Here is a 26,492-nt window from a genome sequence, read left to right as displayed (position 1 = left end):
TCAACCAACACGAGCACGCGAGCGACCACATGGGGAAACCGAGATCTGGCTAGCCAGGGACCAGAACACTTGTCTCGCATAGCTCCAATCCCCTGCATTTCGACTGGCTCCTTTTCTCTGGAATCTCGATGGAGCCTGGCTGTCACTCGGCTCCCACACCCCTTTCTGCTGTGCCCTTACAACGCCACCCCAGCGTCGCATTTCACACATGGCGGCCCTTGGAAAGATTGGGCCCTATCGATGATGACGAGTGAAGTCATCGCCGCCATGCTGGACAAAGTGGGCACCCAATAGCCGCCGCGCGCCGGCTCGGTTCCTGGACGAATCCAGCAACGACCAGCGGCTGCCAAGACCCTTCCAGGTTTTAGCTCCGAACCCTTTCCCGTCAAGCCAGTGCCGGACCCCGTCGCTACTCCTTCGCTTCGGGAGCCATGGGGGCCTTGAAATGACTGGAAAAGAAACACATGATAGTGTGGCGTCCTTGTTGAGACTTCTAGTTCGTCCATATCCACGCATCTCACTCGACCCCTCCTCCTAGCTAGTCCGCTGGCAGCTGTCTAGCCCGTACCTATTGGTCTTGATGTTCCCCATCATTCAACTGGGCGTCCTTTCTTTGGTGTCCATCGTCGGTTGCATTCGAGTGTAGGATGAATTCCACCCCCCGGGGTCTTCGAGTTGCTTGGATTCGCTTCAATGCTAGGCAAAATGTCGCCTCGGCCAGGGTTCTAATTTTCCAGATGAAGATGGGGGCAACGTGTCTTACTTCATCTTCCTCCAGTTTCTCTATGCTTGGCTTACTTCCAGTCCATCTCTTCCTGCTACTTCCCAGACAGCGTTCATAATAAGCCTAGAATCCATTCTTCTGCGATCCAGCAACGGCCCTGATCCGCTTCTTTCTGCCACTTTTACCAATCCGATCCCTATCCTCGCCATCGTCCTCCCCGGGAGAAGTGATCTCACGGCTCTGGCACCCCGCTGCTTTGTGATTGCAGATGTGACAACCCCTACCGCCCATCTGCATGTGGCGACATCATAGTGTGCCACAAGTCGTCCAATCGTCGTCTGCACGTCAGAGGCTCCCCATCGCAGGCTATCTCGTATCTTTGGCCGCTGTAGCCGCGCTTTCACGATGTCCTTTGTTAATCTCTCGCGCCCCCCTCTCGACCATCGCTCACACAGCGATTCGCATGCTAGGCCAAGATTTTATACGCAAAACACATCCGACCGTCTAAGGGAGGGGTCCGGTCTCCGATCACAACCGTTCTCAATGACGAGCAACATAAAAAAAGGCAGGAAATCGGTGTTCAAAGAGCTTGGGCTTGACGACAACTTTAGCGATGATTGCGCCTCCTCCGCCACCCAACATTTTCAACATTCTCGCGAGCGGAAGGAAACCATGTCAATGGAAAGGGAGTTTGGACAAGTATCAGGGTTGGCGCTCAAGCACGGCGACGCCTTGAATGATGCCGACGATGACGGCGACGGCGATGACGACGACAACGATGGAGAGAGCAGACATTCCGGAACCGAACAGCGCGAGGACCCCGGCGAGTCCGAATCTCGTCGTGGGAACTCGAGTCAGTTTGCGAAGCACCCGTGGTACACCAAGTTGTCGCAGGGTTATCGGCGGCCACGGATCAAGGCGGCTTCAAGTGCGCCACCTCCCACCGTCTCGAGCCTACAGCGGCTCGGCATGATCGCATTGCTCATCGCTGTCATCCTCCCGGCCTTTAGTTATAACAACGGTCGTCAGAAAATTGGGACTGGGGCGGACGCGGGCGTCATACGCCCGAGAGATACAACACCGACAAACGTCTGCATGAGATGGGCTCAGCAAGGTTCGTGTTGTGCTTTTGGCCGGATTATTAACCCGACTAACACCGGACAGCGGCTCTCTTGAACGGAACTCTGTACATGTACGGTGGTCAGTCTAAAACCGGGGCATCACAGACCATCAACACGTGGAGTAAGCGTGCCGGAACCCCTGGAGAAGAGGTGAAGCGAGACAATCTGACGCGTTATACGCAGACAACGACTTTCTTACCCTCGACCTGACGAAATCGTGGGATACGAAGTCCCCTTCCCTAAGAGGATTAACGATACCCAACGGACCCCCTGCAGTGGCCAACGGTTTCTTGTGGCGAGATTACGATAACCTCTACCTCTATGGAGGACAGTTTGCCGATAACGATGGCGAGGAAGGCGTCTACGCCACGGTGGCTCCGATGTCAATCTGGCGATACTCCATCAAGGACCAATCCTGGCTCGAATTCAGAGACCCTCGCACCTCGGCCGGTAACTACTCGACCGCGGCCAACACGCCTGTCCAGCGCTCTGCAGAAGGCGCGGGCTTGTCAGTGCCTGAGCTTGGCCTGAGTTGGTATTTCGGCGGCCACCTCGACTGGCTCACAACCGAGGGCTGGTCGGTCCAAACCCCCAGGGTATATCTGAAGAGTCTTCTGGAGTTCACCCACCCCGGCTTCATGAACACCGGGGTCGACTCGCTGCGCGGTGCCGGGGCCGCCGACGGCGGCGTCTTCCGGAACATCACGGAGGGCGGGCTGCAGGAGACCGACGCCTTCCCCGAAAGGGCGGACGGCGTGCTGGTTTTCGTCCCCGGCTGGGGCGTCAGAGGCGTCCTGATTGGCATGGCCGGAGGATCGGACAAGACATTCGTAGACGATCTTGGGACCCTCGACGTCTACGACATTGCCACGTCGGAGTGGTACCACCAACGGACCACCGGCGACAGGCCAACTGTGCGCGTTAACCCATGCGCCGCAGTCGCTAGCGCCCCGGACGCTTCAAGCTTCCAGATCTATTTCTTTGGAGGCCAGAACCTCCAACCTTATGTGAGTGTTGTGTCATTTGAATAGGGCCTTCGTCGACGCTGCTGATACTTGGCGCAGAGAAACCAAACCCAGTATAACGACATGTATATCCTTTCCATCCCCGCGTTTACCTGGATCAAGGTGGACGCAGGCGAGGGAGTTCCCACCCCCCGAGCCGGGCACACGTGTACCATGCGCGACGGCCAGATCATTGTCGCGGGCGGGTACCTCGGCGAAGACTCTCAATGCGAATCCCCGGGTGTCTACGTATTTGACGCGAGCAACCTCGAGTGGAGAAGCGGGTTTGAGGCTGGAGGCCATCCAGCGGATCTTGAACCCGGAAACTCCGTTGCGGCCGGATCGTACGGTTACAAGGTCCCCGGCAAGGTCCAGAGCGTCATCGGCGGCAACTCCGAGGGCGGGGCCACCGCGACGACCCCGGCCGCCGGCCCTGCCACCGGCGGTCCGTTCGCAACAGGCAAGCCTCCGGTTTTCACAATCACGCAGGGCGGCTCGACCGCCACAATCACCTCTTTTGGTCCGACCAGCACTTCTGCCCCTGGCGAGAGTTCAGGAGACAGCAGAGGCACCAACCCCGGCCTCATCGCGGCGGGCGTCATCGCCGGCATCCTCGGAGCCCTTGCGCTATATCTAGGTTTCTGCGCATGGCTGTACCGGCGTCAGGTCGCCGCCTACAAGCAGCACCTGTCCCAGGTCAACCGCTACTCGGGCGCCAGCTCCATGCACTTCGGGGCCGCCGGCTTCTTCCCCAGCCGGGGCGAGAAGAGCAGTCGCAGGCACAACCGCGACAACAGTGTTGTCAGCGAGGAGTCGTTCTCGTGGGTCGGCACCGGCGTGGAGCCCAAGTGGATGACGGACGATCCCACGCCGGGTTCCGGCTCAGGCGGTAGCGGGAGCGGGCTGAATAGGAAGAGCGAGGATGCGAGGACGTTCAAGAGCGGCCCGAGCGGGACCGGGAACGACCCGCGGACCAGCTCGAGCAGGCACGCCAACACCGACAACGACAGCATCTCGAGCACGGAGCAGCTGCTCGACGGACAGGAGCCGAGTTTCTTCTCGGTCGTCATGGGCCCCAGACGTGCTCTGAGGGTTGTCAACAGCACCGAATAGATGGCAATATGCCTACGAGAGTCCGGGGTGGGAGGGAATCTGGGAGACGGAACATGAGTGCACGAGAACACGACTTCCTATATATACACGCTTGATGGGAGTACCCGCAATCGCTAGATACCCTTCTTATCATGTACACGGGTTGGAATTTGAGCGAATTTCTTTCTTCTTTTCGGACAAGTACATTCTGACCGCCATATGCCTGCCTCCCTTGAGCTGTCTTGCACTATTGGGTGATAATCTCTTCGTCTTCCTCATTTGGCTAATTGTATCTTGCGCGCGGAACGTTACTATTATACACGGCATGCAAATGCGGCGCGACAGTAACGTGACGTGGACGCCACAAACGATTTGCCAAAAGTCAATGGAAGGAAAGAGGGACACACATGGAATCGAGACGAAACCAAGGACGGTTCCGCGAGGTACCCGTGAACAGTGACGGGTGAGACACGAAGGTCCGAGGATATCACTAAGGATGGCATTATTGTCGAGTGCTTGCCGATCAACGTGCCCATTTAGGTATGGCAGAAGGACGGGCCGGTGACGCTAGCTTGTGATAATTGAATAATAACCCCAAATCGAGGAATACTTACCTGCTGACCGAATCACAGAGTTCCGCTCACATATCCCCATGATGTCAACATGAAGACAGCGCAAATTGGACTCGGTTCCAACCCATTCTACGTGGTATCTGGTCATTCAACGCTTGTTTATTCGCCGTGTGTCGGGATGTATCGGACGATCAAGGTTTGCGCCGAATTCCAGACCAACCCTTACAAAGGTCCTCCCAGCGACGATTCTGCGGGGCCCGGGGGGGGGAGAGAGAGACGTTTGCGCAGATCGATTACTACACAGAGACGTGTTAATCTCCTGTCCTAAACTCTGATTTGAGTGCTAATGCTATTTTTGGCGAATAATCCAGCGTGGCCAAGAAAACGTTCTCAAAGTCTCGAATGTCAGACCGCCCAAGTCCGTCCACATGCCTTTTGGCTAAGCTGGGCTGATGACAGAGAAGGAGAGTGGAAGAGAAAGAGAGAGAGAGGCAATTCTTGGCAAAGTTGACATGCTTTCTCGGCTCTTGACTCGTAGGCCCCCATCTGAAAAGCGACAAGTCTGTTTACACTGCCATCCTCGAGGCCACCCGTATCCCTTTGAGAGTGCTGCAATATCAAGAAGCACGCCATTGACCATCCCCGGGATCCTGAGTCAGCCTCGGTAGTACTGCGCTGTCCACAGATGCCAGAGAAAGTAGCACCGGTAATACCGATGGGCCGTAGGGATGAACATCTTAAAGAAGATGCAGCAGGGCACCCCCTGGTGGGTTCGATGGGCCGCAGCCCCCTGTCTCCAAGCACGGAGCTGCTCTTGATGTCACATTCGGCGAGCTTGGCGGCTGTCTATTGGCACGACCGTTCAAGTCCCCCGACTGGGCCCGGTCGAGCACATACCGGTAGTTTACTTGTGGCTAGAATCGCGGGCCGGCATCCCCACAGTCCAGCGGGCATGCCGCTGTACTCTTGCGAAGATCGACATTGCCGGAAGGCTCATTTCAGATGTCTCGCAACATTGCGCCATACAGCTGCTGTGGCACGTATTGCGGACGAACTTGTTGAGATGACGATGGGTATAAACACGCGCGGGGAACCTCCCTCCCGTGGTCGAGATCTGTAGTCCAACAGCCCAGTTCGACATCACCAGCCTGTCTTTCGTTTATACTCAGGTCGCTCGTTTATACTCCGGTCTCTCGTTTATACTCCGGTCTCTCATTTATACCCGAGTCCCTCCTTGTGGTCGTTAGCCCGCCATGAAGTTCTCTCTCGGCTCCCTTGTGCTCTCCGCAGTATCAAGCTTGGCCGTCGCCGTGCCGATCAACGATATACTGGTGTACGACGCCGTTATCGTCGGAGGTGGCCCCTCTGGTCTCAGTGCCGCCAGTGCCCTCGGCCGCGTACGCCGCAACACCCTGCTCATCGACTCTGGCGAGTACCGCAATGCGCCTACGAGACACGTCCACGACGTGATCGGTTTCGATGGTATGTTGGATCGCAGCCCGACGGCTTAGGTTCTCTGCGAGAAAAGGGTGTTCTAACACTTCCTCAGGCGTCACCCCGGCATGGTACCGATTCTCGGCCCGCCAGCAGATCTCTTACTATGACACCGTCACCATGACCAACGGCACCGTCGTCCAGATCTCGGGTAGCGACGCAGAGAACTTTGTCGTATCGGCCATCTACGCCAATGGCTCGACCGTGGACGTCCGTACTCGCAAGGTCGTCCTCGCCACCGGCCTGAAGGACGATCTCCCCGACACCCCTGGCCTCTGGGAGAACTGGGGCAAGGGCATCTTCTGGGTATGTTCTCGCGGGTCGATGGTCTTACTCCTTTCGCTTTACTAAACAACCGCAGTGCCCCTGGTGCGACGGCCACGAGCACGCCGACCAGCCTCTCGGCCTCCTGTCCGCCACCTTCAACGACCTCCCGTCCCTCGTCCGCGAGATCTTGACGCTCAACACGGACATCATCGCCTTCGCCAACGGCACCGACACGCCCGAGGCCCGCAACAGCACGGAGGCCAAGAACCCCAAGTTCCAGGAGTACCTCGACCTGCACAACGTCAAGATCGAGAACCGCACCATCGCCAACATCACCCGCCTCCGGGACGGCGGCGAGCCCGCTCACGACCCCTCGCTGCCGACGGCGCCCGAGAACGACCTCTTCTCGGTCAACTTCGTCGAGGGCGGCGAGCCCGTCCAGCGCGCCGCCTTCTTCGTCAGCTACCCCGACGAGCAGCGCAGCACCGTCGGCGCCGACGCCGGCGTCCAGCTCCTGGGCGGCCGCCTGTCGGCCGACGTATCCAAGGGCCTCTTGACCAACGTGCCGGGCATCTACGCCATCGGCGACGCCAACTCGGACAACAGCACCAACGTGCCGCATGCGCTGTACACCGGCAAGCGCGCCGCCGTCTTCCTGCATGGTAAGTCCACGGTGTCTTTGCCACCATCTCTAATAATCCGCCTTGGATAAACATTGGCTGACTTTTTTTCCCCTTTCTTAGTGAGACTTGCAAAGGAAGACCAGGCCAAGGAGACTGGCGTGGACGTCGGGTCTCTGAAGAGAGGGGCGGAGTTGAGCGAGCGCTCCATCTGGGAGGTCGCCAACGGCCAGCCCGGCGACATTCTTTACGCTGGAGAGTACGACCAGTAGTTCCTAATGATGTTGGGTTTCTGGGATACATAAAAGTTTGCTTAGTTTAGCGCCTCACATTGGAGATGGTCAATGTGAAAAAGTGTTTCCCTTTTTCTTTCAAAAAGAAAGTTTCGTTTTTTTGTTTTTCTTTTGTTACTCATCCCCCCCCCCCCCCCCCCCCCCCCCCCCCCCCCTTTCTTTTTTAGAAGTCCGTGCCCGTACATCATAAATTGTGTTATACCTACAGGAAGAATTATGCCCTATTCTGTCCAAGCGTCTTAGCTTAGGACAGTGTAGGCGAGTCGTGTCCGAGAACTACGGGGGTATTCGGTATGGCCCAGCTACTTAGGTTGCGTTAACCGACCAAAGTCCTTAACACGACAGGCGCGCATATAAGATATCATCTGGATCCGGTAGAAGAAGTCTCCACTATAAGTGCGAGGCTGATTTTATGGTGTGACGTACCCACGTGGTCTGATGTAGTTGAGGTAAAGTATGAGATCGCATTAGATATGCTACCGCAAGATACACCGAGCTAGACAATTCTCCTAGGTAGGGGTGATACCGGGGTGAGTCTTATAACAAGTGTGACGCCGGAGACAGGGAAAGTCATGACGAGCTGATTAACGCCTCCCGCAGCTGTCATTACTCTGTTCGGTGTTCTTATTATGCGTGTGTGCACTCAACTTTATTCTTTACGAGTGAGAAGACTATTCACGTTTATCGGATGTGCACAATGGTGTTGGGCCGGTCCCCTTAAAGACTCCCTTTATAAAATGCCCGTCCAGTCTGGTTGCCCTTGTGTAGTGAGCTATTCGGAGATACCACCTTAGTAACCAACCCTGAACTCAGGCTTTAGAATACCGTATGGCGAGCCGAATGGGGGCGTGAGGCCAGCCGTCGCTTAATCGAATATGGCATGACGAGACTTCGGAGATCGAGTAACCCGGTCAATCGGATCCCTCAACGGGAGCGGGGCAGTGGCACGAGGCTAGTGCTCAACTGTACAGGTCCATTGTGTCTTCAAACGTACGTAGCTATCCTCTTCGCTCAGGCCGCCTCGTCCTCAATCTCCAAGTTGCCGACTTTGAATTTCTTGCCCTTCATGTCTGCGTAGTCGTTGTGGTCGTGGTAGTTCCTCACGCGCTCCCTCACGTACTGCAGCCCCCGCACCGGCTCTGCGTCCTCGGCGTCTTCGCGCACGAGCCCGAGCCTCTTCAGCAGCGGAGACGGCGCCGGCTTGATGTCGACGTCGTCGCCGGGCCGCACGAAGTAGAACAGGCCCTGGCGGAACAGGTGGGCCTGGTCCTCGGGCGGCCGCACGACGCGGTGCGTGGTGGACTTGAGGTAGCCGGCGGACCAGAAGTCGAGCGTGTCGCCGACGTTGCAGACGATGCCGTCGTCGACGGGCGGCACGTAGCGCCAGTCGCCCGCCGCCGTCTTGATCTGCAGGCCGGCGACGTCCTGGCTCCAGAGCAGCGTCAGGGAGCCGAAGTCGGTGTGGGCCCGCGACCAGGTGTTTGCGACCTTGAGGTCGTCGGCCAGCGGCCGCGGGTGGTAGCCCATGTAGCGGAGGTGGTCCTCGCTGGGGGACTCGTAGGCGTGACGGGAGGAGAAGTAGTCCTCGGGGAGCTCGAGGATGATTGAGAACAGGGTGAAGACTTTGCTCGCCAGCTCGAGTGAGCGCTGATGGAGACCGCGTGAATATCAGAGGAGGGCAATTCAATGCGGTCGGAAACTTACTCTCGAGAAGTCCTCAATTTCCTTGCGGAAAGGCTCAAAGAACGGGTGAAAAGGCTCGTTCTGGTAATGCGCGATGAACTTGGCAATGTTCACGGACTCCACGTTGTTGAGCACGTCGGTGCCCTGCATCTTCTTTTCATGCGCCTTGGTGTGTTGTCAGCATGAGACTAACAACATAGTAAGATGCGACATGGCTGCAGTTAATCCTACCGGTCTGTACCCAAAGTAATTGCCTTTGGCAAAGTCACAAGTGTTACCTGGCCTTGCCTTGTCCTCCGTCTTGAGGCCGAAGAACCCTTGCCCGATGTCATACTGTCGCTGCACTTCCTCCGGCGTGAAGCCGGTGTTTATGAGACTGAAGAAGCCCGTTTCGTGGACCTGGGATTCTCATCAGCTCCGAGGCATTTCCGATGTAAACAAGGAAAGAAAAAAAGAGGGGGAAATGGGAAGTTGGTTTACAGCTTGGCGGAGGTCTTCGGCCAACTGCTTCTTCCCGCCCGGCTGGTCGAATTTGCCAATGTCAATCACGGCAATATCTGCCCACGGAAGCTCGTATTTGGTCTTTGCCGGTCGTTTCCATTTTGGCAACGGGGCTGTTTCTTGAGAAATGGCCGACGGCATGATATGTTTGGCGCCTTGTGATAGTTTGGGGGTACACGGAAGTGATGCTCAGTCGGCCCTTGGAATGACATCGACAAAGTCCGAGTTGCCTCTCATAAATACTCCCTCCGTCTGATTTCACTACCTTGTCCCCCATCATCTCCCCCGCGCCGGGTACTATTCTGCCATACGGAGATCGATGGCCGGATTTCGAGCACGCCATCTACCGACAGGATGAGGAACATGACCCTATGGCCGTGGTTGGCCGGCGCCTCCAACGTCCCACTTTGCAATTTCCTCCGCTGACGCTCATCGCATATCGGAAACAGCATGTTTCATTTATCTCCGCTGGGGGTTTGCGAATCCTGCGATCTCGGATCGAGTTCCACACGACGCAGAGCTCCCATCGTCGTTGCTGGTAACGACGAGGTGCCAGACTCTTTGGGCAGTACTTGCAGTACACATCGATTCCGTAGCAAATTATTAATCGAGGCAGACTATAATTAAAATGAGGTCTTCCATCAATCATGTTGACATCTCAATAATCGCAGTGTCGCTGTTATCGAGATCGTGACGACCAGTCAGTCGTACATGAGCAACTTTGGTATCGACCCACATCATCTTCCCACTCGGAATCCTCGATTCCCAATGAAATAACGCATCTGTAGTGTAGGGGTTATCATCCCAGCCTTCCATTTCCACGTAAATGATAGCTGGGGACTCGAGTTCGAGTCTCGACAGATGCCTATGCGAGCGTTTATTTCACTTTTTACTTGTCTTTATTATGTCTTCTTCTTTTCCGTCCGTTCATACCTCTTTTTCTTTCTTTTTTGGAAAACATATTTCAATATGTTTACTAGTTGGGATATATCCAAAAACGCCAGCTATCTCCCGTTTGAAAGGCACCAAAACAGAGATATACCCAAAGATATTAACGGTAATATTTTGGCACGCCAAGGACAATCCAATGCCGTCAGTTCACATCCATCGTTCGACTTGCATTGGCATTGCTGTGCACATGGCCCCGCAATAAGGCGTGCTTCTTGCAGCGCCATCTCGGCCTTGAACCTGCGTAATCGGCATTTAGAGATCTTTGGGGCTGAGATGCACGGCAATACAATCATGGGGCTCACTCATCTTGGAGATTTCCTCCTTCAACAACTACTTCATCTCAGTTGATATTCTCATTCCCGGTGCAGCCCTGAGCACAAGTGCATTAACATCTCAGAGCATTGAGCCTACAACTTATCATCCTTGATATCACTTAAGAAGTCCGTCATGGGCCTTCAGACAGCGCCGCCGCGCGGGCCGTCCCTGCCGGACGAAGAAAAGCCGCTGCTGAAGATGGCCCATCGCAAGGTCGATAAACGGTTGCTTTTGTGGTACTCCTTTGTATACCTTATTATGCGCATCCATGTTAGCAACATCACCAATGCGGCCATCATCAACCTTGAACAAGGCACCGGCATCCGGAAACAGCTCGGGAATCTGTCTAGCTCGCAATGGGCCTGGGCGTTAAGCATCTTTTATTACCCTTACATGTTCTTTGAGCCGCTCGCCACGCTTGCCCTGAAGAGATTCTCTCCCTCCGTTTGGATGAGTAGGATTATGATCACCTGGGTATGTGGAACTACTGGCCATATATGGCGTTGCTACTGACCAGTCGTCAAGGGAATCATCTCCATGTGCCAAGGCGCAACCCAGAGTTATGCTGGCATTCTTGCCTGCCGGTTCTTCCTCGGGCTCGCTGAAGCAGGCTTCTACCCGGGTGTTCTGTACCATCTCAGCTTCTGGTACCCAACCCATCAGCTGCCCCTAAGAATCGTAAGCATATTGCAGAATAGACACGAACGATGCCGTTGCTGAGAGGTACAGGGCTTCTTCTACGCTTGTGGAATGTTTTCTGGCACGATCAGCGGCCTGCTCGGTGGGTGTAACATAAACCATTGAAATAACGTTCGCTAATCCATAGCAGCATATGCTATTTCATTTATGAATGGCGTCGGGGGCCTCGCTGGCTGGAGATGGGTTAGTCACTCTTTCAGTTTGCTTGCAGGCCCGGCTGACTTGTTTACAAAGCTGTTCATTCTGGAAGGCATTCCTGCAATCTTGTGCGGAATATACACATTCTTCTTCCTGCCAAACTGTTAGTCTCGACGCTGTCACGGCGGTCATGATTATGATTCATTTGAAGCTGATGACACACTAGACCCTGGGACTGTCAAATTTCTCACAGAACCCGAAAGAGAGATCATCATAGCTGATCTCCCAGAGCAAGCACCGACAATGAATGCCAAGACTGTCAACTTTCAGCAAGTTAAGGAGCTTTTCCGCAACCCCACGTTCATCCCATTTCTGATGATCTGGATAACACACGGCATTGGCGGTTGGGGCATTTCCTTCGTTTTGCCGACAGTCATCTATGAGCTGGGCATCTCCAACACAGCAATCTCTCAAGTGATGACAATGGTGCACAGTTCAAACCACCCAATGGTCACCCGAGGATGATCGCTAACCTCCAGTAGCCTCCTTTCACCCTCGTCTTCGTTATTCTTCTGTCACTCGCATTCCTCGTCCATACTCGGCGACTGAGCCCGTGGGTTGCTGGTTTGGGCCTGGAGGCTGCCCAGATTGTCTGTTACGTGCTGCTTATTGCGGTGAAGAACTCGGTTGCGAAGTATGCTTACCGGATCTGATTATAACAGAGGCGAGCGGCTGACTTTTCCTGAGATACATCTTTGTCATGATTGCGACCGCCGCATCCCAAAGTTTCTTTGCCATCATTTGGCCGGGTGAGAGATGCATGCCAGCATTGATGGGAGGAAGCGACACCAGCTAACGTGCTGACATCGCAGAGCGTATTAGAGCTGCCAAGGGAACAACAAGCGCTGGCCTCGCCATTGGCATCACCAATGTAAGAAACCGAATGTTCCATCTGACAAGCAATGATAGACGAAGAGGAAAGCCTGACCAGAATCAATTTCTAGGCCTCATGCCAACTCATGGGAATTGTAGTATGTCATTACCTTCCCGCCATGCCTTTCATATCCGCTGATGAAGTGTAGGGCCCCCAAATATATCAACCAAAGTTCGGACCGACGTACCGTGTGAGCTACTCTTGCTCTATTGGATTGCTGTGCGGCACCCTCCTGGCCATCTCCATCGCTTGGATTTTTGTTGCTCGGCAGGATCGTGATGACAACCTTCAGACGAGCGGTGCGGGAGGGTCAGACACAGAAACTAGAGTTTCCACAGAAGCAGAAGCACAGCAAGTCAAGACTTGACGGGGGTTCATAACCCATCGAGAAGGACGCCGTACGGAGTTGTTAGGACTTATCCAAGCTACAAACTTTGCTGGAGCTTGCGCGGCTCGTGTTAACCTACTACAGCCAAGATATTGCTGTTCGGTGGAGCCAAAGGTAGTCTTAAGTGCGTTGGCTCACGCAAGCTCTTTACGAAAGTGTTCAAGCAAGTAAGAGGAAAGTGGCTGGAAGTATGATTCAGAAACCGTGAATGGAAAAGAAAAGAAATCTGAGTAAGAATGCTGGTTTTAAAGCCAACTACTAATATAGGCTTTCACTAGCACTCAGCCAGTCCAGCTGAGCACTAGGCGCCAATGACGGCTTATTCGTCTCGCTGTCGTCTGGTATGGCGGCAGCTAGTGTTCAAAAGGATCCGTCTGGGGCCCCAAGCATTGCCAAAGGCGCTCTGCTTAAGAAAGCAGCCGGGATTCTCCACATTCCTCCTTCTGAGGTCGATGCCTCGCGGCTGATGTGTCGTCATGATGTGGACTCGCTTGTAGCGCTTGAGGTACGGAACTGGATTTCCAAGGAAACGAAAAAGAACATGCCGCTCCTAAAACTCTGGAGCGGTCGCGACCTTGGAGGCATTCACGGTGCAGACTGCTAGGAAGAGCAAGCTTTCTGAGGGAATGTCTTTCTTAAGGAACGATGTATTGGGGCAAGCACATGTTTGGTTTGTTCTCTCTTTACAGTATTATTGCGATATGGAATATTATCATTTCCCGATGTATAGATAGAAAGGTCATCTTTGAAAACTGCTGATAGACTCTATTACAGCTTCCGGCCTGATATCTACGTGTAGAACACCTAGGCTTACCGACTAATGCCTGACTGAGCTTGTCTGTGTCCACCTCTAATCCTACATATCGCCCCAGAGTACCACAATTCGATGTTTCTGTTACGGGTTAAGTAGTGCCCACTCTGACGATGGCGTGCTTCTTCTTCTTATCTTTGTGCTGTACCGCGACAACAATGCAGATCCTGAAATATCGTCTTCCGGGTGGGTCCTTGCGTGCTCATGTAGGCTTTTCGGTGCTGGTTCAAGGTGATAAAACTCCGATGACTGCCGTAAACCGCTTCCTTGGATGCATAGTTGTATACCAGACTTCTTTCGCGTCCTAACCTCGTCGAAAGCGCATTTGAAATGGCCGTCCCTCGCCTAGGGCAGATATACCGGTCATGCCTCTTTCAGATCATAGTCGTCGGGCTCGTGGCCTTTTGCGAGCCCGGCATCTGGACCGCGCTGAATAACCTCGGGGCCGGAGGGAACGCAAAGGTAGAAAACAAAAACCCGGCCCCCCTTCCCCCCCTCCCACAAGCGGGTGGCCATGCGAATCACGTTACGGGGCTGACGCGTTTACACAGCCGTTCCTGAACAATGCCGCAAACGCCCTGACCTATGGGCTCATGTCCGTGGGCTGCTGCATCGCCGGGGGCGTCACGAACAAGATCACGGCGAAATGGACCCTGTTCATCGGGGCGGCCTTCTACACGCCGTACGCGGCCGGGCTGTACTGCAACAACCGCTACGGGAACGAGTGGTTCCTGCTGCTCGGCGCCGGGTTCTGCGGTATCGGAGCGTCGCTCCTGTGGGCGAGTGAAGCCGCCATCGCCGTCGGGTACCCGGAGGCGGACAAAAGAGGCCGGCGAGTTTTGCCCCCACCATGCTACGGCTGTAGGGACGAAAATTTGCTGATTCTGGCTCCAGATACGTGGGGATCTGGATGGGCATTAGGCAGATGGGTCCCCTCGTGGGCGGCGCCATCTCGCTGGCATTGAACATCAAGACGTCGCAAAAGGGCAAGGTCGCCTCCACGACCTATTTGGGCCTCGTCGCCATCTCGTCGCTTGGAGCGCCGTGCGCCTTGCTGCTGTCACAGCCCCAGAAGGTCGTCAGAGCTGACGGGACGAAGATCCCGTACATGAAAAAGACCAGTTTCGGCATCGAAGCACGCGCGATCTGGAAGCAGATGAGGAACAAGTACATGTTGCTTCTCATCCCCGTCTTCCTGGCCGGGCAGTTTGGCACAACGTATCAGGGAAACTACCTCACAAGTGCGTGACATAAAGAAAAGGAAGAAAAAAAGAATGTGGTTTATGCACCCGTTACTGACAAGGCGCACAGCATATTTCACCGTCCGATCCAGAGCCCTGGCATCGTTCCTGACAGCAGTCGTCGGCGCGTTCGCAAACGTAGCCACCGGCGCGGTCCTGGACATGAAGCGGTTCGGGCGTCCCGCCAAGTCCAGGGCCGTCTACGTCGCCGTCCTCGCCTGCGTCACCGCCGCCTGGACGTGGGTCGCCGTCGTCGAGACCCGCCTCTCCGCCATGGCGGACCCGCCGTCCCTGGACATCGGCGACGGCCCGTTCTTCAACTCGGCGTTCGCGGTGTACATGGTCTTCAAGCTCTTCTACGAGGCGCTGCAGACGTACATCTACTGGCTAATGGCCGAGATCAAGGGCGCGCAGGGGGACGGCGACGTCGCGCGCACGACGGGGATCCTGCGGTCGTGGGAGTCGGTCGGGAGCACGGTCGCGTACGCCGTGGGCGCGACGCACTGGCCGAACAAGAACCAGATGGTCCTGGGCTTCTCGCTGTGGGCCGTCACGATCCCCTTCACGCTTCTCGCCGTGTTCGGCGATTGGAACCAGGGCGGCGGGGACGAGGTTGGCAACCCGGACGAGACTGACAGCGATCTGGAAAGAGTGGCCGTGCAGGGAAAGACGGAAGCCGTTTGAGCTAGCATTTGAGCTTTTTAATGTCTGCCACAGGAGGGTATTTTGGAGAACCAAAAGGACGAGCGTATAGATGGATGTAGTCGCTTTAAACCCCCCATAAGCAAGTTCATCCGGTATTACATATGTAATATCACAATACCTAACAAACCCGATGCGCGGCACCTCTGACGTGAGCAATCTCTTGATTCGTTATAGGATACCCGATAACGCAGAGTAACCACCGAGTCTGACTTCACTTCAACCACGGCCTGAAAACATTGTGGCAGGCCGAAGTGAAAGTCGTCGCCGGCAGAAGCTCTACACACACACACACACCCGATACGAGGCCATAAGCCCAAAGGGCCAGCCTATAGGTGCTTTGATGTGTGCGCATATGACCAACGGTGATTCCGCTCTTTCCTCCACTACAGTACCAAGCCGCGAATCCAGCAGCGTAGCTCGGATAGTTGTCATGACGGAAGCGAGGGCCAATACTCCGTTGTTGATACTCAAACAGTGTGTCTCAAGAGTTTTTACGTGAATCTTTCGGCGAACGGGTAATAGTGTATGACCTGTATATGACTTTCGTCTTGGATCTATCCAATTCTCATCTCAGACTTTGAGCCTTTTACAATAAGAGCCCCCCGTTGTCATCCGGGAGACCGTTTCAGGGCCATTCGTTCAAGGCGGATAGTTTCCATTCGCTAATAACCTTTGGGAGGTGTCGCTGAGACGGCGATTCATAGGAACACTCTGCTACAAGCCTACAAAACATAAAAGGCTATTCGCTGAACCCAGCAGAAGACTACCTGACATTACTGGTGTCTGGTATTTGATCGAGCCCGCCAAGTCCTCTACCTTGCAGATGCCATCGGATTCAACGCACGAACACTCAATCGATTTCCGTTCATCTAGTTATTCTTGAAGTGGTACGCTAATATGCTTAGGCCGACGATACATAGGACATACGACGGTGGGGTTCACGACCACGAATCAACATCACACAGCAAAGATACCGGCTCCCCCAAGAAGGCATTTCCCTGTAGCCATCGCACACGACTCAGGGGGCGTGCAAGAGGCAAGGCGATGCGAAGGCGTGTGGCCAAGCGAAACAAACACCAGGGCTACGTTGATCATGTCGCAGGTTGTTGATGCCATGGAAAACATCATTGAACATCTTCATCAGGCATCGAGTCCCTTGAACGGGTCTACTACTACTACAGCGAAGCCGAACACTTTTGTTTTGATTCTCGGTATCGGCACGTGATCAAGACGACCTCGGTCCAGTCCGCCAGTGTCTCGCACACCCCACACTTCGGTGCACGCCATTGACAAACGGGCCAGCCTTATATCCCGGCCCCCCCGTAGGTCTCGTCATTTCAGCATCATCCACATCCATAAACATCACACACACACACACAAACACCCGCGCGCGCGCGCAAACACTCACTCACGCTCACAAACGCTCACCACATCTCAGCGGAAAACTCACTCGTGGATCCATCCCTCACCGACTATATCCCACAAGCGCCGACCGCCACCATGGCCCAGGAACCCCCCGCCGAAATGCGCCGCTGGCAGGTGCCCGGCCCGGGCGCCTTAATCAAGGGCCTTACCCTCGCCACCGGCCCCGCGCCCGCCGCCTCCGCCCTCAAGCCGGACCAGGTGCTCGTCCGCGTCGTCGCCGCCGGCATCAACCCGGTCGACTACAAGTTCTTGGAGCTCGGACTCGTCGCCAGGGCCTCAATGACCTTCCCCTGGACGCCCGGTCTGGACTACTCCGGCCACGCCATCGCCGTCGGCTCCGCCATCGCCGACGTCAAGCCCGGTGACGCCGTCTTCGGCCGCATCGACTTCGCTACCGCGCAGGGCACCCTGAGCGAGTACATCATTGCCGGCCGCGAAGGCGTCGCCGCTCTCCCCGGCGCCGCGGACGCCGACCTCGAGAAGGCCAGCGGCGTCGGCACGGCCGGCCTCACGGCCTACCAGACCATCGTGCCCTACGCCAAGGCCGGCGACGAGGTCTTCATCAACGGCAGCACCGGCGGCTGCGGCACCTATGGCATCCAGATCGCAAAGGCCGTCGGCTGCCGCGTCACCGTCACGTGCTCCACGGCAAAGGTCGACCTGTGCCGCTCTCTCGGCGCCGACGACGTCATCGACTACCGCACCGCCGACGTCGTCGCCGCCCTGCGCGCGCGCGGCCGCGTCTTCGCCCTCATCGTCGACAACATCGGCAACGCGCCGCGGAACCTGTACAAGGCGGCCGACGACCTCCTCCTGCCCGGCGGCCGCTACAAGCACGTCGGCGGCAACTTCCCCCTCACCCTCGTGCCCAGCCTGCTCCTGCCGGGCTTCCTCGGCGGCGCGAAGAACAAGTTCGAGCCCTTCGTCACCAAGAACTCGCACGACGACCTGGCGCAGATGGCCGCGTGGATGGCCGAGGGCAAGGTCCGGACCGTCGTCGACTCGACCTTTGAGTTTGAGGACGTTGTCAAGGCGTACGAGAAGCTCAAGGAGGGGTCCTCCACAGGCAAGATTCTGGTGCGTGTCGCGAAGAAGGCCTGATGACTGTTTTGGCTGGGTCGCGAGGGCGAATTTTCTCCAACGCTAGTGACGTTTGCCTCCGAATCTCCCCCGTCACTCCTGGCCTGGCTGCCTGTCCTGTGATTGTTTCTTCCCCACGTTTGTACTGAAAGGGGGAGCGTATCCAGGTGTCATGTAATGCTAGCAGATCAAAAAGACACATGAAAGCTGCAGGCAAAAAGCGAGGTGAGTCACACCTTGGGCACGCAGTGAGCGCGCCATCATTTCAATATCAAAAGACACTGCTCCGAGACCTAGTTTGAAATCAAGTGTGCATTTGCGGGTATCTCTTAATGTCCATGGCAAACTGGGAAGGCGTGTACATCGAATCGAGGCCATTGTGCATCGCAGCATGACGGGTGAAGGGTCGCTTTCCCATGTCAGCGTAGCAAGGCCGTTCACATGAGCGCGATGCCACGAGAATGGAACCTCTGCCGAATCTCTTCCGAGAATCTAGATTGGAGCAGGTTAAGGAGATCATCGGCCTCGTCGGTCCGACCAAGTCTCGTTAGGTGGCTGACGGCATCCATGCCCATATATATGACTCTTGGGACCGGACCGGTGTTGGACTCTGAGATGGGCAGGCGATCGCTTTGTAGGAATTTCAAGGCGCTTTCATGGTTGGGTTTGGTGGGATGGTGAAGCTCCAAGTGTGCGCGATCAAGTCGCAACGGCCGCGCGATGCGATTGGCAGTCTCGAAATATAACTCAAAGAGCGCAGCTGACGGCAGAGGCCTTTTCCATGCGTCGACGGTCGACCTCCAGGACAGCACTTGCCAAGGACGCAGCAGGATCTTAGATTGCCGAGGAGACGACTTCCATGTTGCATCCGCTCTGAGCATCGCCGAAAAGGCCGTGTCGAGGTTCTTGTCCACCACGTCCGACTTGGCCGCTACCATGGCAGCGACCAGGCTCCCCACGATCTTGCTGTTGTCCTCTGCCGGGCCTTCGCTCTGAATCAATCGGTCTGCCCAAGCCCATGCTACCTCGTCCAACCCTTCTGCCACCATGAATGGCACGAGCTCATGGACGAAGTGCGGATATTTGAGGAAGTCGAGTGTCCGTTCCATGCCGGACGACCTGAGCCACTGAACCACCCGCAAGCCGGCTGCGGATGCCTTCATAGCGTCATGAGCCGGAATGGCGCTCGACTGGAGAATCTGCTGGCGCTTGGTGCGCAGACAACCGGTTGCCGCGTTTCTTGTCATCATGCCCCGTGACACGGCCTCGTCGAAGACGTCCATTGGGTCTCGTGGGGTTGTGAAGGACACATTGCTGGGCTGGATGGCGTTCTTGAACAAGGGGTTGGAGAGGATTGCGCGCAGATGGCGGTCAGTCGGGCGGTGATGTGCGTTGTGAGAGGTGGAAGAGTGTTTGGAGGCGGAGGAGTCGGCATTTTCGGGAGCGTAACCATGCTCTTTGTCGAGATTGTGACGGAAGGATGTCTTCAAGACGTCGAGGAGCTTCTTTGAATCTTTTGAGGAAAGAGGCAAGGGTTGGTGGATCGAGGGAATGACATTCTTGATCGAGCTCAGAGGCTTGGTGGTGAACATGGTGGGAATGTGGGTGGGGTTCGAGATATCGAAGAAGAACAGCAGCACTGATGGCCTTTGGCTATCTCGGGCTGATGTCCACGACCCGGAGTGTGTGTGCTTGCCAGAGGTGTCGGAGGATGGAAGGGGGGTTGTAACTATCTCGCCAACTAGTATGCGGTGGTGTTGTGGTGTGCTGCTTTCCTACGCATCATCATCGTGCCATGAAGTGATGTTGCCCATCAAGCCCGGACTTGTCATGCCACTGATGGTCATGTGACCTTGAGAGTGCGGAGTAATCCCCTGACATCTGACACTTCAGGCTTCTACGGAGTACATAGTACACTAATGCTGATGATGGGTACGTATCTCTGGAATGCGGGGGCTATTATTTCCGGGTCCTGCCGGGATCCGGAAAGGAGATTGTATTTTCCACTGCCGAATGGAGCTGGCTCTGGGTAGGTACAAAGTACATTCATGAAGGCGCGTATTGAACGATTCCATCAGGGCGAAATGACGGTTTCCTGCTGTGTTCAGCCGGTGCAACATCAGACCTCCCCATGTACTGACGACCTTAACGGGCAAGGGTCGGTTTTGGGTGACGAATACAGCCTCGTGACCAGCTTGAGCATACCCTGCAAGCCAGCTCGGCCCTAGCACATACGACACATGACGACCAGGGGAGCTCCGTCGAGAAATCCAAGACGCAGCCGAGGAGAGAAGCAAGCCGATGGCGCGATCCCTCGCAACAGCGCACGGCTACATGGTACGATGCAGACTACGGATACTATTACATGGTTACTATTTAGGTAGGTAGATGATTTTACGACAGGCAAGACGGCTGACTGCTCTGCCCTCAGTCAGTACAGGGACTGGACTGGAGGTGGTTTCTGACGCACAGGGCGGCTCAGCCTAGGATGCAGCTTGCCAAAATAAGTAAACACAGGGTTACAGTCGGGGTCGAACAATGGCATTCAGGCGCTCAGTAGAATCGGCAGTAGTTTTATGGAAAAACGGGCAAAGCAGGGCGCTGCGCTACACGCAACTTGCAACATTCTTCATCTCGACATTGTGCTACCTAAGTACGGAGTAGCGTATAATGACCTCGCTTCCTTACCTCATCCATCTCCGCAAAGTGAAAAAGGACAGGCTCCGGATAGGTAGGGAGGGGAGGGACCCCAAGTCAGGTACCGGGCAGAGGATAGAGGTTCTTGGTTCTTGAGAACCGGTCTTGGGTAGTGCTACGGACGGTACTAGGTAGTAGTCTTTGCCAGACGAACCTCATGCACAACGAAGCTCGCTTAGATACTTGGGGATACTTTGCTTCTAGCTTTAGAAAGTGGCGAAATGATGTATCTTTACATCCTCAGCCCGACGATTGAGGCAGTGGATCTGCATGAGCCCGCTGAGAGCTGGCGACGCTAGTCTCAATGCGGACGAAAGGGGCTGTCATTCGCTGCAGGCGGGTTGCTCGGGCCCCAGAAACCTTAGCCTGACTGGACCTCTGACTGGACCTGACCACCCAGCGGATGGCAGTCCGCTGCACGATGCGAGGCAGCCACAGGAAAGGAAAGAGAGAGAAGGGGAAAAGCAAAAAAAAAAAGACGACAGGAGACCAACCAATACCAAGGTACAGTATCCGTACTTGTCCCAGTGCAAGAAATGCTTGAGTACGTACCGTCTGACCTTGGCTCGCCTGCCTGGCAGCTCTTTCATTGCTGAGTATCCGTACCTCACGTCATGTCCCTCGCCCTCACATCCATCACATCACATTTACTTACACGTACGGATACACAAGACGCTGACATCCCTACGTAGTCAAGACCAAGTCTAATTCGACGGGGAAATTCGAGGTCAGAGAAAGCGGTGTGTAGGATTGCAAACAACGCAAAAACAGAACAAAACAGAGATAAAGAAAAAAAAAAACCAGGAGAGAAAAAAAAAAGGACAAACCCCCAGAAAAAAAAAACCACCACATCCTCGCGATTTCGCTGTTGCTGCTGCTGCTGCTGCTGCGACATGCATTGCTATGCTTCCCTCTCTCCACACACTCACGGACCTTGACCCTTTGCGACCCAATTGACTGCTGCCACTGCGCTTATGCTTCTGCCACGCTGCCGCAAGCCCACAGCCTCCAGCCCTCCAACTAACAGTCACCAACCAGAACCAAACCAGACTGATGCTTGCTTGTCCCTTACGTGTACTACACTCCACGTATCCGTACCTTGGGTGAAGGTAGTTTACATACAGCCAGCGACCGTGCCCACTCAGTGCGTGTGTGTGTGTGTGCCTACCTACCTAGGAACCAGAGTAGGTACTTGGGTTTCTAGCAGGGTGCTTGCTCTTGTACATGTACCTGCCCACCTTACTTGGGTGACCAGGTACCTGACCAGCCAACAGCTGGACTGGGTTGGACTGGGTACCTGAGCAAAAAAGGAACAAAAAAAAAAAACCTCCCTTTCAACTTTTCCCCAGTTCCCTTTTGCTGCCTGCCTACCTACCTACCTGCCTACCTACCTGCATTTGCATCCGTGTCCGTCTTTGCACAAACATTCCAACCCCATCCACCATCCACACACCTTCTTCTTCTCCCACCAACAATCCTCCTCCTCCACCAAACCTCAACTTGTCTCGTCTCGTCTCGTCTCGTCAGCCACGACCGCAACGACGTCGTTTCTCCTACCTTGCGGCACCCTTTTCTTTTCCTATTTTTTTTTGTTCCCTTGCCCCCTCACCATCCGCTCGAGTCCCGCAAAGACCATCCAAACCACCGCCCCCCACCAAAGCTGTCGTGTCGATACGGGACAGTCAAATAATTGATTCCTCCGTTTATTTTCCCACATCGTGGAAACAATAACCCCCCAACCCCCCCATACAAAGAAACCCAGCAATGTCTGAGGTACAGACTCGGCCTGCCGCTTCGCGCGGCAGAGGTTCTGGACGCGGTGGCAGAGGTGGCTTCGCAAGCCGGGGCGGTCGCACGTCGACCAGACCTAATGGCGACAAGTACGACTCCAAAATGGATGCCGACGACGCGACTTCCTTCGAGGACCAAGGCGAGCTCGGCGAGCTCAAGAAGCAGTACGGATCCAAGGCGCCCCTCATCAAGGAGCTCTTCCCCGATTGGTCAGAGCAGGATATCCTCTACGCTCTTCAAGAGACGGATGGTGACGAGAATCTTGCCGTCACTCGCATTGCTGAAGGTACGTCGCCGCCGCACACACACCTCACGCCTCATCCACCCATACTGCATGCCATCGACCCTTTGCCGCGACAATTCCTTTCGCCCTCATCCGCCATCGCCCGCCCACCCTGAACCACCCAATGACCTTTCACCCGCACTCTGCTAACTTTCCCTCCCCTCTTTTCCAGGCACCATCTCTCAATGGGGTGAGGTGACGAAGAAGGCCCCCCGCTCCAAGGCTAAGGACTCGACGACCGCAGCCTCCAACATCGACTCATCCAGCGCCAGACCTGCCCGTGGCGGACGCAACGTCGCCGACGCTGGTCGCGGCCGCGGCAGAAATGCCGACAGAGGAGGCCGCGGTGGTGGTCGGGGCAGGCCCTCAAACACAGCAGCCCCCAACGGCACCCGGCATGCCAAGGACACCGCTCAGCCGCTCTCCGTCCCCACCGAGGAGTCGAACGCATGGGATACCCCCAAGACAGACGTCAAGGACGCGCCTGCCGAGGACCCCTGGGCCCCCAAGGAGACCACCGAGAAGCCTGTAGCTCCCGCGACCGAAGCCCCCAAGCCTGCCGGTCCTGCTCCCAAGACGTGGGCCAGCATGCTCCGTCAAACTGCCGTCCCCAAGCCCGCCCCGAAGCCCCCCAAGCAAGAGCCCGCACCCAAGCCCGCTGAGCCCATCGAACCTTTGCCTCCTGTCGCTCCCGCCGCCGAACCTACACCCGAACCTGAGACCGAACCGGAGCCGCAGCCCGAGCCAACTCCCGAACTTCCCGCCGAACCAGCTCATGAAGAACCAGCCCCTGCAGAAGTACCAACCGTCATCGAACCCGAAGTGGCTCTGCCGCCATCCAAGGACCAACTCACTGAGACGAATCTTGAACAGGTTGTCGACGAATCGCATCCTCCCGCTACTGCTACTGTCGCGAGCACTGCCGCCGACTCTTGGGATCCTCGCCTCAATGCTGCCAGCGCTACCGCGACCCCGATCTCGGCCTCGCAACAGCAACACCAGCCCATCCGCCCCGCTGTTCCCACCACGAACAGCGGATTCGCCGCTTCCGCCATCAAGGCCACCACCGAGCGAGGATCCCGTACTCCGAGCTACCAACGCCGCGTTCTTGACCAGGAGGAAGCCGTACGCATGCCTGGCAACCGCGAGGTTGACCGCGCTGCCGTTCAGTTTGGTGCTTTCAGCCTGAACGAGGACGACGACATTGATGGTGATCGCGAGGAGCCCGAGACCAGGACCCAGCCTCCTGCCGACTCCCCCGTTGCCCATCCTCGCACTTCTCTCCCCCCTGCTCCCCAGCAAGCTCCCGTCCCCGAGGCCATCGGCGCCCAGAAACCCGCCCCGGGCCTGCCTCCTCCTGCTACGGCCGCTGCACCCACTGGTACAAGTGCTCCGACCGGCAACGTCGTCGACTTTGCTAATGCCCCCTTCGCAGGACCCGCAGGCGCTGCTCCCCAAGCCCCCGCTGCTCAGGGTATGTTCCGCATCACATTGGCGCCGCAGCCTGGTTCTCTTCTTACTGACCCGCCGCCTCCAGTCCCCCAGCCTGGTGCTGCCCCCGCCCAACCCTACTCCCGATTCGGACAGACCGGCCCTCAGGAGCCGTCGTCGTTCCCCCAGAAGTCAATCGACCCTTTCACCCAGCCGAACCAGCCCCCCTCGGCTTCCCAGAGCCAGTTCGACGGCTTCCCCAACCAGCCGTCGCAACAGAACCAGCAGCCCGGCGGGGCTTTCAGCTCCGCGCCCAGCGAATACTCTTCCTACTACACCGCCGACCAACAAAACCGCCCTCCTTACAACTACTACAACCAGCCCTACGGCCAGCAGGGCGCTCAGGGACACCAGGACAGCGTGTCTTCCCAGCAGAGGTCTTTCGGCGGCTACAATGCTTCGCAGGCTGATAACCTCAGCCAGTACCCTCAGAGCGGCGGTCTCCAGAACCAGTCTCGCTACGGCGGCGTCACCAACGACGCCCAGAACAGCGGGCACACCACCCCGAACCCCACCGCTCAGAGCCAGCAGGCGGCCAGCCAGGCCTCGCAGCCTCAGTCTCACGGCCAGCAGAGCTACCCTTACAACAGCCACCCCTACTACAACAACGCCTACTACTCGAACTATATGAACTACGGTCACTACGGCCAGGGAGGATACGGCGGCGCTCCCTACGGCAAGGGAGGCGTCTACGGCCACCCGTACGGAATGTCGCCCCAGGGCCCCTACGACCACGCCTCGTCCCCTGCTGCTGGCTTCGGTCAGTCTTCTCTGCACCGCGCTGACAGCGGTCTGAGCTCCGGCCTCGCGGGCGGCGACTTTGGCGGCCGCGCCGGTTCCGCTCAGTCTGGCGCCCAGCCTGGTCTCGCCGGCAGTGGCTTCGGTGGTGTTCAGGACACCTTTGGCCGCGGCTCTTCCTCGTACCAGAGCCCCGCCGGACAGGGGTTCAACAGCACTGCCCAGCCCAACAACACCGCTTCCGCCAACGACGATCTGAAGCCTTTCGGCGACGGTAAGCCTGGCGCGGGGCCCTCGCCTTCTCTTGGCGGCGCCCGCCCCGGCTCGGCCACCAACACCGCCTCTGGCCAGACGGGCTTGCCCCCGCCCCAGTCCGCTTCTCAGATGGGCGGTTACGGCGGCTACCCCAGCCACCTGCAGGGTCACGGTCTCCACGGATCCAGTGGTTACGGCATGGGAGGAGCCACCACCGGCCAGCATGGCAGCGCCCCGTTCGGCTCCTACGGCCAGCAGCAGCAGGGCGGCTACGGCAGCGGATACTACGGCAGCGGCAACCAGCAGCAGCAGCGCGGCGGCTGGGGCGGAAACTACCACTAGGAAGGTGGTGGTCGACGGCCATCTCACCCGCGTCATTGCGACATGGGGAGAAGCGGCTAAGGCCTCGGTGCCCACAAGCACGTCGCCAGCTATTGCGTTTTGTCAGCAAACGAAACTCTCTTTGGACCTGCAGGTGGTTTTAAACTGCAGGCGGCAAGGATAATTCAGTGCGGTCTCTTTCTACGGGGAAACTTTCTTCTCTCTACTCATTACCTATGTGTATGGTCTTCGAGCGTGTACGATCTATCAAAAAAAGAATCAGGGAGGGGAAACACATTCGGATATGGTCACCGGCCGCGACGGAATCGTGTTTTTTGTTTTCTTTTTCGCGACGGGGAGGTCTACCCAGGCTTACTACTCGAAAATGATAGCCCGGCGGTGGTGGTGGTATGCGGCTTTGAAAATTCAGTTGAAATGACAGATGGAAACGGATCCGGTGGGAGGTTGGTCGTTGGTCGTCGCCCGATGGAGGGCCCAATACTGAGATTGAACTCCTTGGAAAGGAGCATGATAGCCAATAAGGAACCTTTGGCCCATGACACTGATGTCTTTGCCATGACATGTGACGTGCTTTGATCAAGTCTGGGTGACTGAGTCTAAGTAACCAAACCCAGACTCGACTGCTTCTTCTCGCCCTATGATGTAACCATGGTCACAGACATGCTGCGCAGAGCCTGCTGTCAGTAGAAGTGATTTGCCTCTTGGCCGTGTTCATGGTCGCATTACCACTCGTCAATGGGCTAGCTACCTCGGCCTTGCTCGTGATTGAAATGGAAGAAACACAGTCGCTGGAAGAACTGAACCGGGAAGACTGGATAGAAGACCGAACAACCATTT

The 26,492-nt window shown here is 56.3% G+C and overlaps 8 protein-coding genes and 1 non-coding gene across 9 annotated transcripts; 7 read left to right on the top strand and 2 right to left on the bottom strand.

The window, feature by feature from the left end:
* Positions 1-1,267: 1,267 nt before the first annotated feature.
* Positions 1,268-3,962, top strand: GLRG_06431 (kelch domain-containing protein; the record flags this gene model as incomplete). The annotated part of the gene is made up of 4 exons (XM_008097116.1): positions 1,268-1,838; positions 1,889-1,966; positions 2,029-2,852; positions 2,910-3,962. 4 exons carry the CDS (start codon positions 1,268-1,270, stop codon positions 3,960-3,962), a joined length of 2,526 nt encoding a protein of 841 aa, XP_008095307.1.
* Positions 3,963-5,766: 1,804 nt separating this feature from the next.
* Positions 5,767-7,166, top strand: GLRG_06430 (uncharacterized protein; the record flags this gene model as incomplete). Its single annotated transcript, XM_008097115.1, has 4 exons — positions 5,767-5,995; positions 6,063-6,313; positions 6,369-6,936; positions 7,018-7,166. 4 exons carry the CDS (start codon positions 5,767-5,769, stop codon positions 7,164-7,166), a joined length of 1,197 nt encoding a protein of 398 aa, XP_008095306.1.
* Positions 7,167-8,198: 1,032 nt separating this feature from the next.
* On the bottom strand, positions 8,199-9,512 carry GLRG_06429 (2OG-Fe(II) oxygenase superfamily protein; the record flags this gene model as incomplete). Its single annotated transcript, XM_008097114.1, has 4 exons — positions 8,199-8,834; positions 8,892-9,035; positions 9,102-9,269; positions 9,351-9,512. 4 exons carry the CDS (start codon positions 9,510-9,512, stop codon positions 8,199-8,201), a joined length of 1,110 nt encoding a protein of 369 aa, XP_008095305.1.
* Positions 9,513-10,149: 637 nt separating this feature from the next.
* Positions 10,150-10,237, top strand: GLRG_13165. Its single transcript has one exon. It is a non-coding gene; the product is annotated as a tRNA-Gly (tRNA).
* Positions 10,238-10,835: 598 nt separating this feature from the next.
* Positions 10,836-13,101, top strand: GLRG_06428 (high-affinity nicotinic acid transporter; the record flags this gene model as incomplete). The annotated part of the gene is made up of 10 exons (XM_008097113.1): positions 10,836-11,111; positions 11,163-11,284; positions 11,464-11,519; positions 11,701-11,960; positions 12,017-12,168; positions 12,357-12,405; positions 12,479-12,505; positions 12,557-12,707; positions 12,881-12,963; positions 13,075-13,101. 10 exons carry the CDS (start codon positions 10,836-10,838, stop codon positions 13,099-13,101), a joined length of 1,203 nt encoding a protein of 400 aa, XP_008095304.1.
* Positions 13,102-14,200: 1,099 nt separating this feature from the next.
* Positions 14,201-15,532, top strand: GLRG_06427 (uncharacterized protein; the record flags this gene model as incomplete). Its single annotated transcript, XM_008097112.1, has 3 exons — positions 14,201-14,412; positions 14,502-14,848; positions 14,919-15,532. 3 exons carry the CDS (start codon positions 14,201-14,203, stop codon positions 15,530-15,532), a joined length of 1,173 nt encoding a protein of 390 aa, XP_008095303.1.
* A 1,521-nt stretch (positions 15,533-17,053) lies between these two features.
* On the top strand, positions 17,054-18,079 carry GLRG_06426 (zinc-binding dehydrogenase; the record flags this gene model as incomplete). Its single annotated transcript, XM_008097111.1, has 1 exon — positions 17,054-18,079. One exon carries the CDS (start codon positions 17,054-17,056, stop codon positions 18,077-18,079), a length of 1,026 nt encoding a protein of 341 aa, XP_008095302.1.
* A 416-nt stretch (positions 18,080-18,495) lies between these two features.
* Positions 18,496-19,650, bottom strand: GLRG_06425 (uncharacterized protein; the record flags this gene model as incomplete). Its single annotated transcript, XM_008097110.1, has 1 exon — positions 18,496-19,650. One exon carries the CDS (start codon positions 19,648-19,650, stop codon positions 18,496-18,498), a length of 1,155 nt encoding a protein of 384 aa, XP_008095301.1.
* A 2,869-nt stretch (positions 19,651-22,519) lies between these two features.
* Positions 22,520-25,655, top strand: GLRG_06424 (rnapii degradation factor def1; the record flags this gene model as incomplete). Its single annotated transcript, XM_008097109.1, has 2 exons — positions 22,520-22,832; positions 23,002-25,655. 2 exons carry the CDS (start codon positions 22,520-22,522, stop codon positions 25,653-25,655), a joined length of 2,967 nt encoding a protein of 988 aa, XP_008095300.1.
* Between the last annotated feature and the right edge of the window lie 837 nt (positions 25,656-26,492).

This window comes from Colletotrichum graminicola (assembly GCF_000149035.1).
Source record: "Colletotrichum graminicola M1.001 genomic scaffold supercont1.24, whole genome shotgun sequence".
Classification (NCBI taxonomy): Eukaryota; Fungi; Ascomycota; class Sordariomycetes; order Glomerellales; family Glomerellaceae; genus Colletotrichum; species Colletotrichum graminicola.
This window is presented reverse-complemented; position numbering and strand designations above follow the sequence as displayed.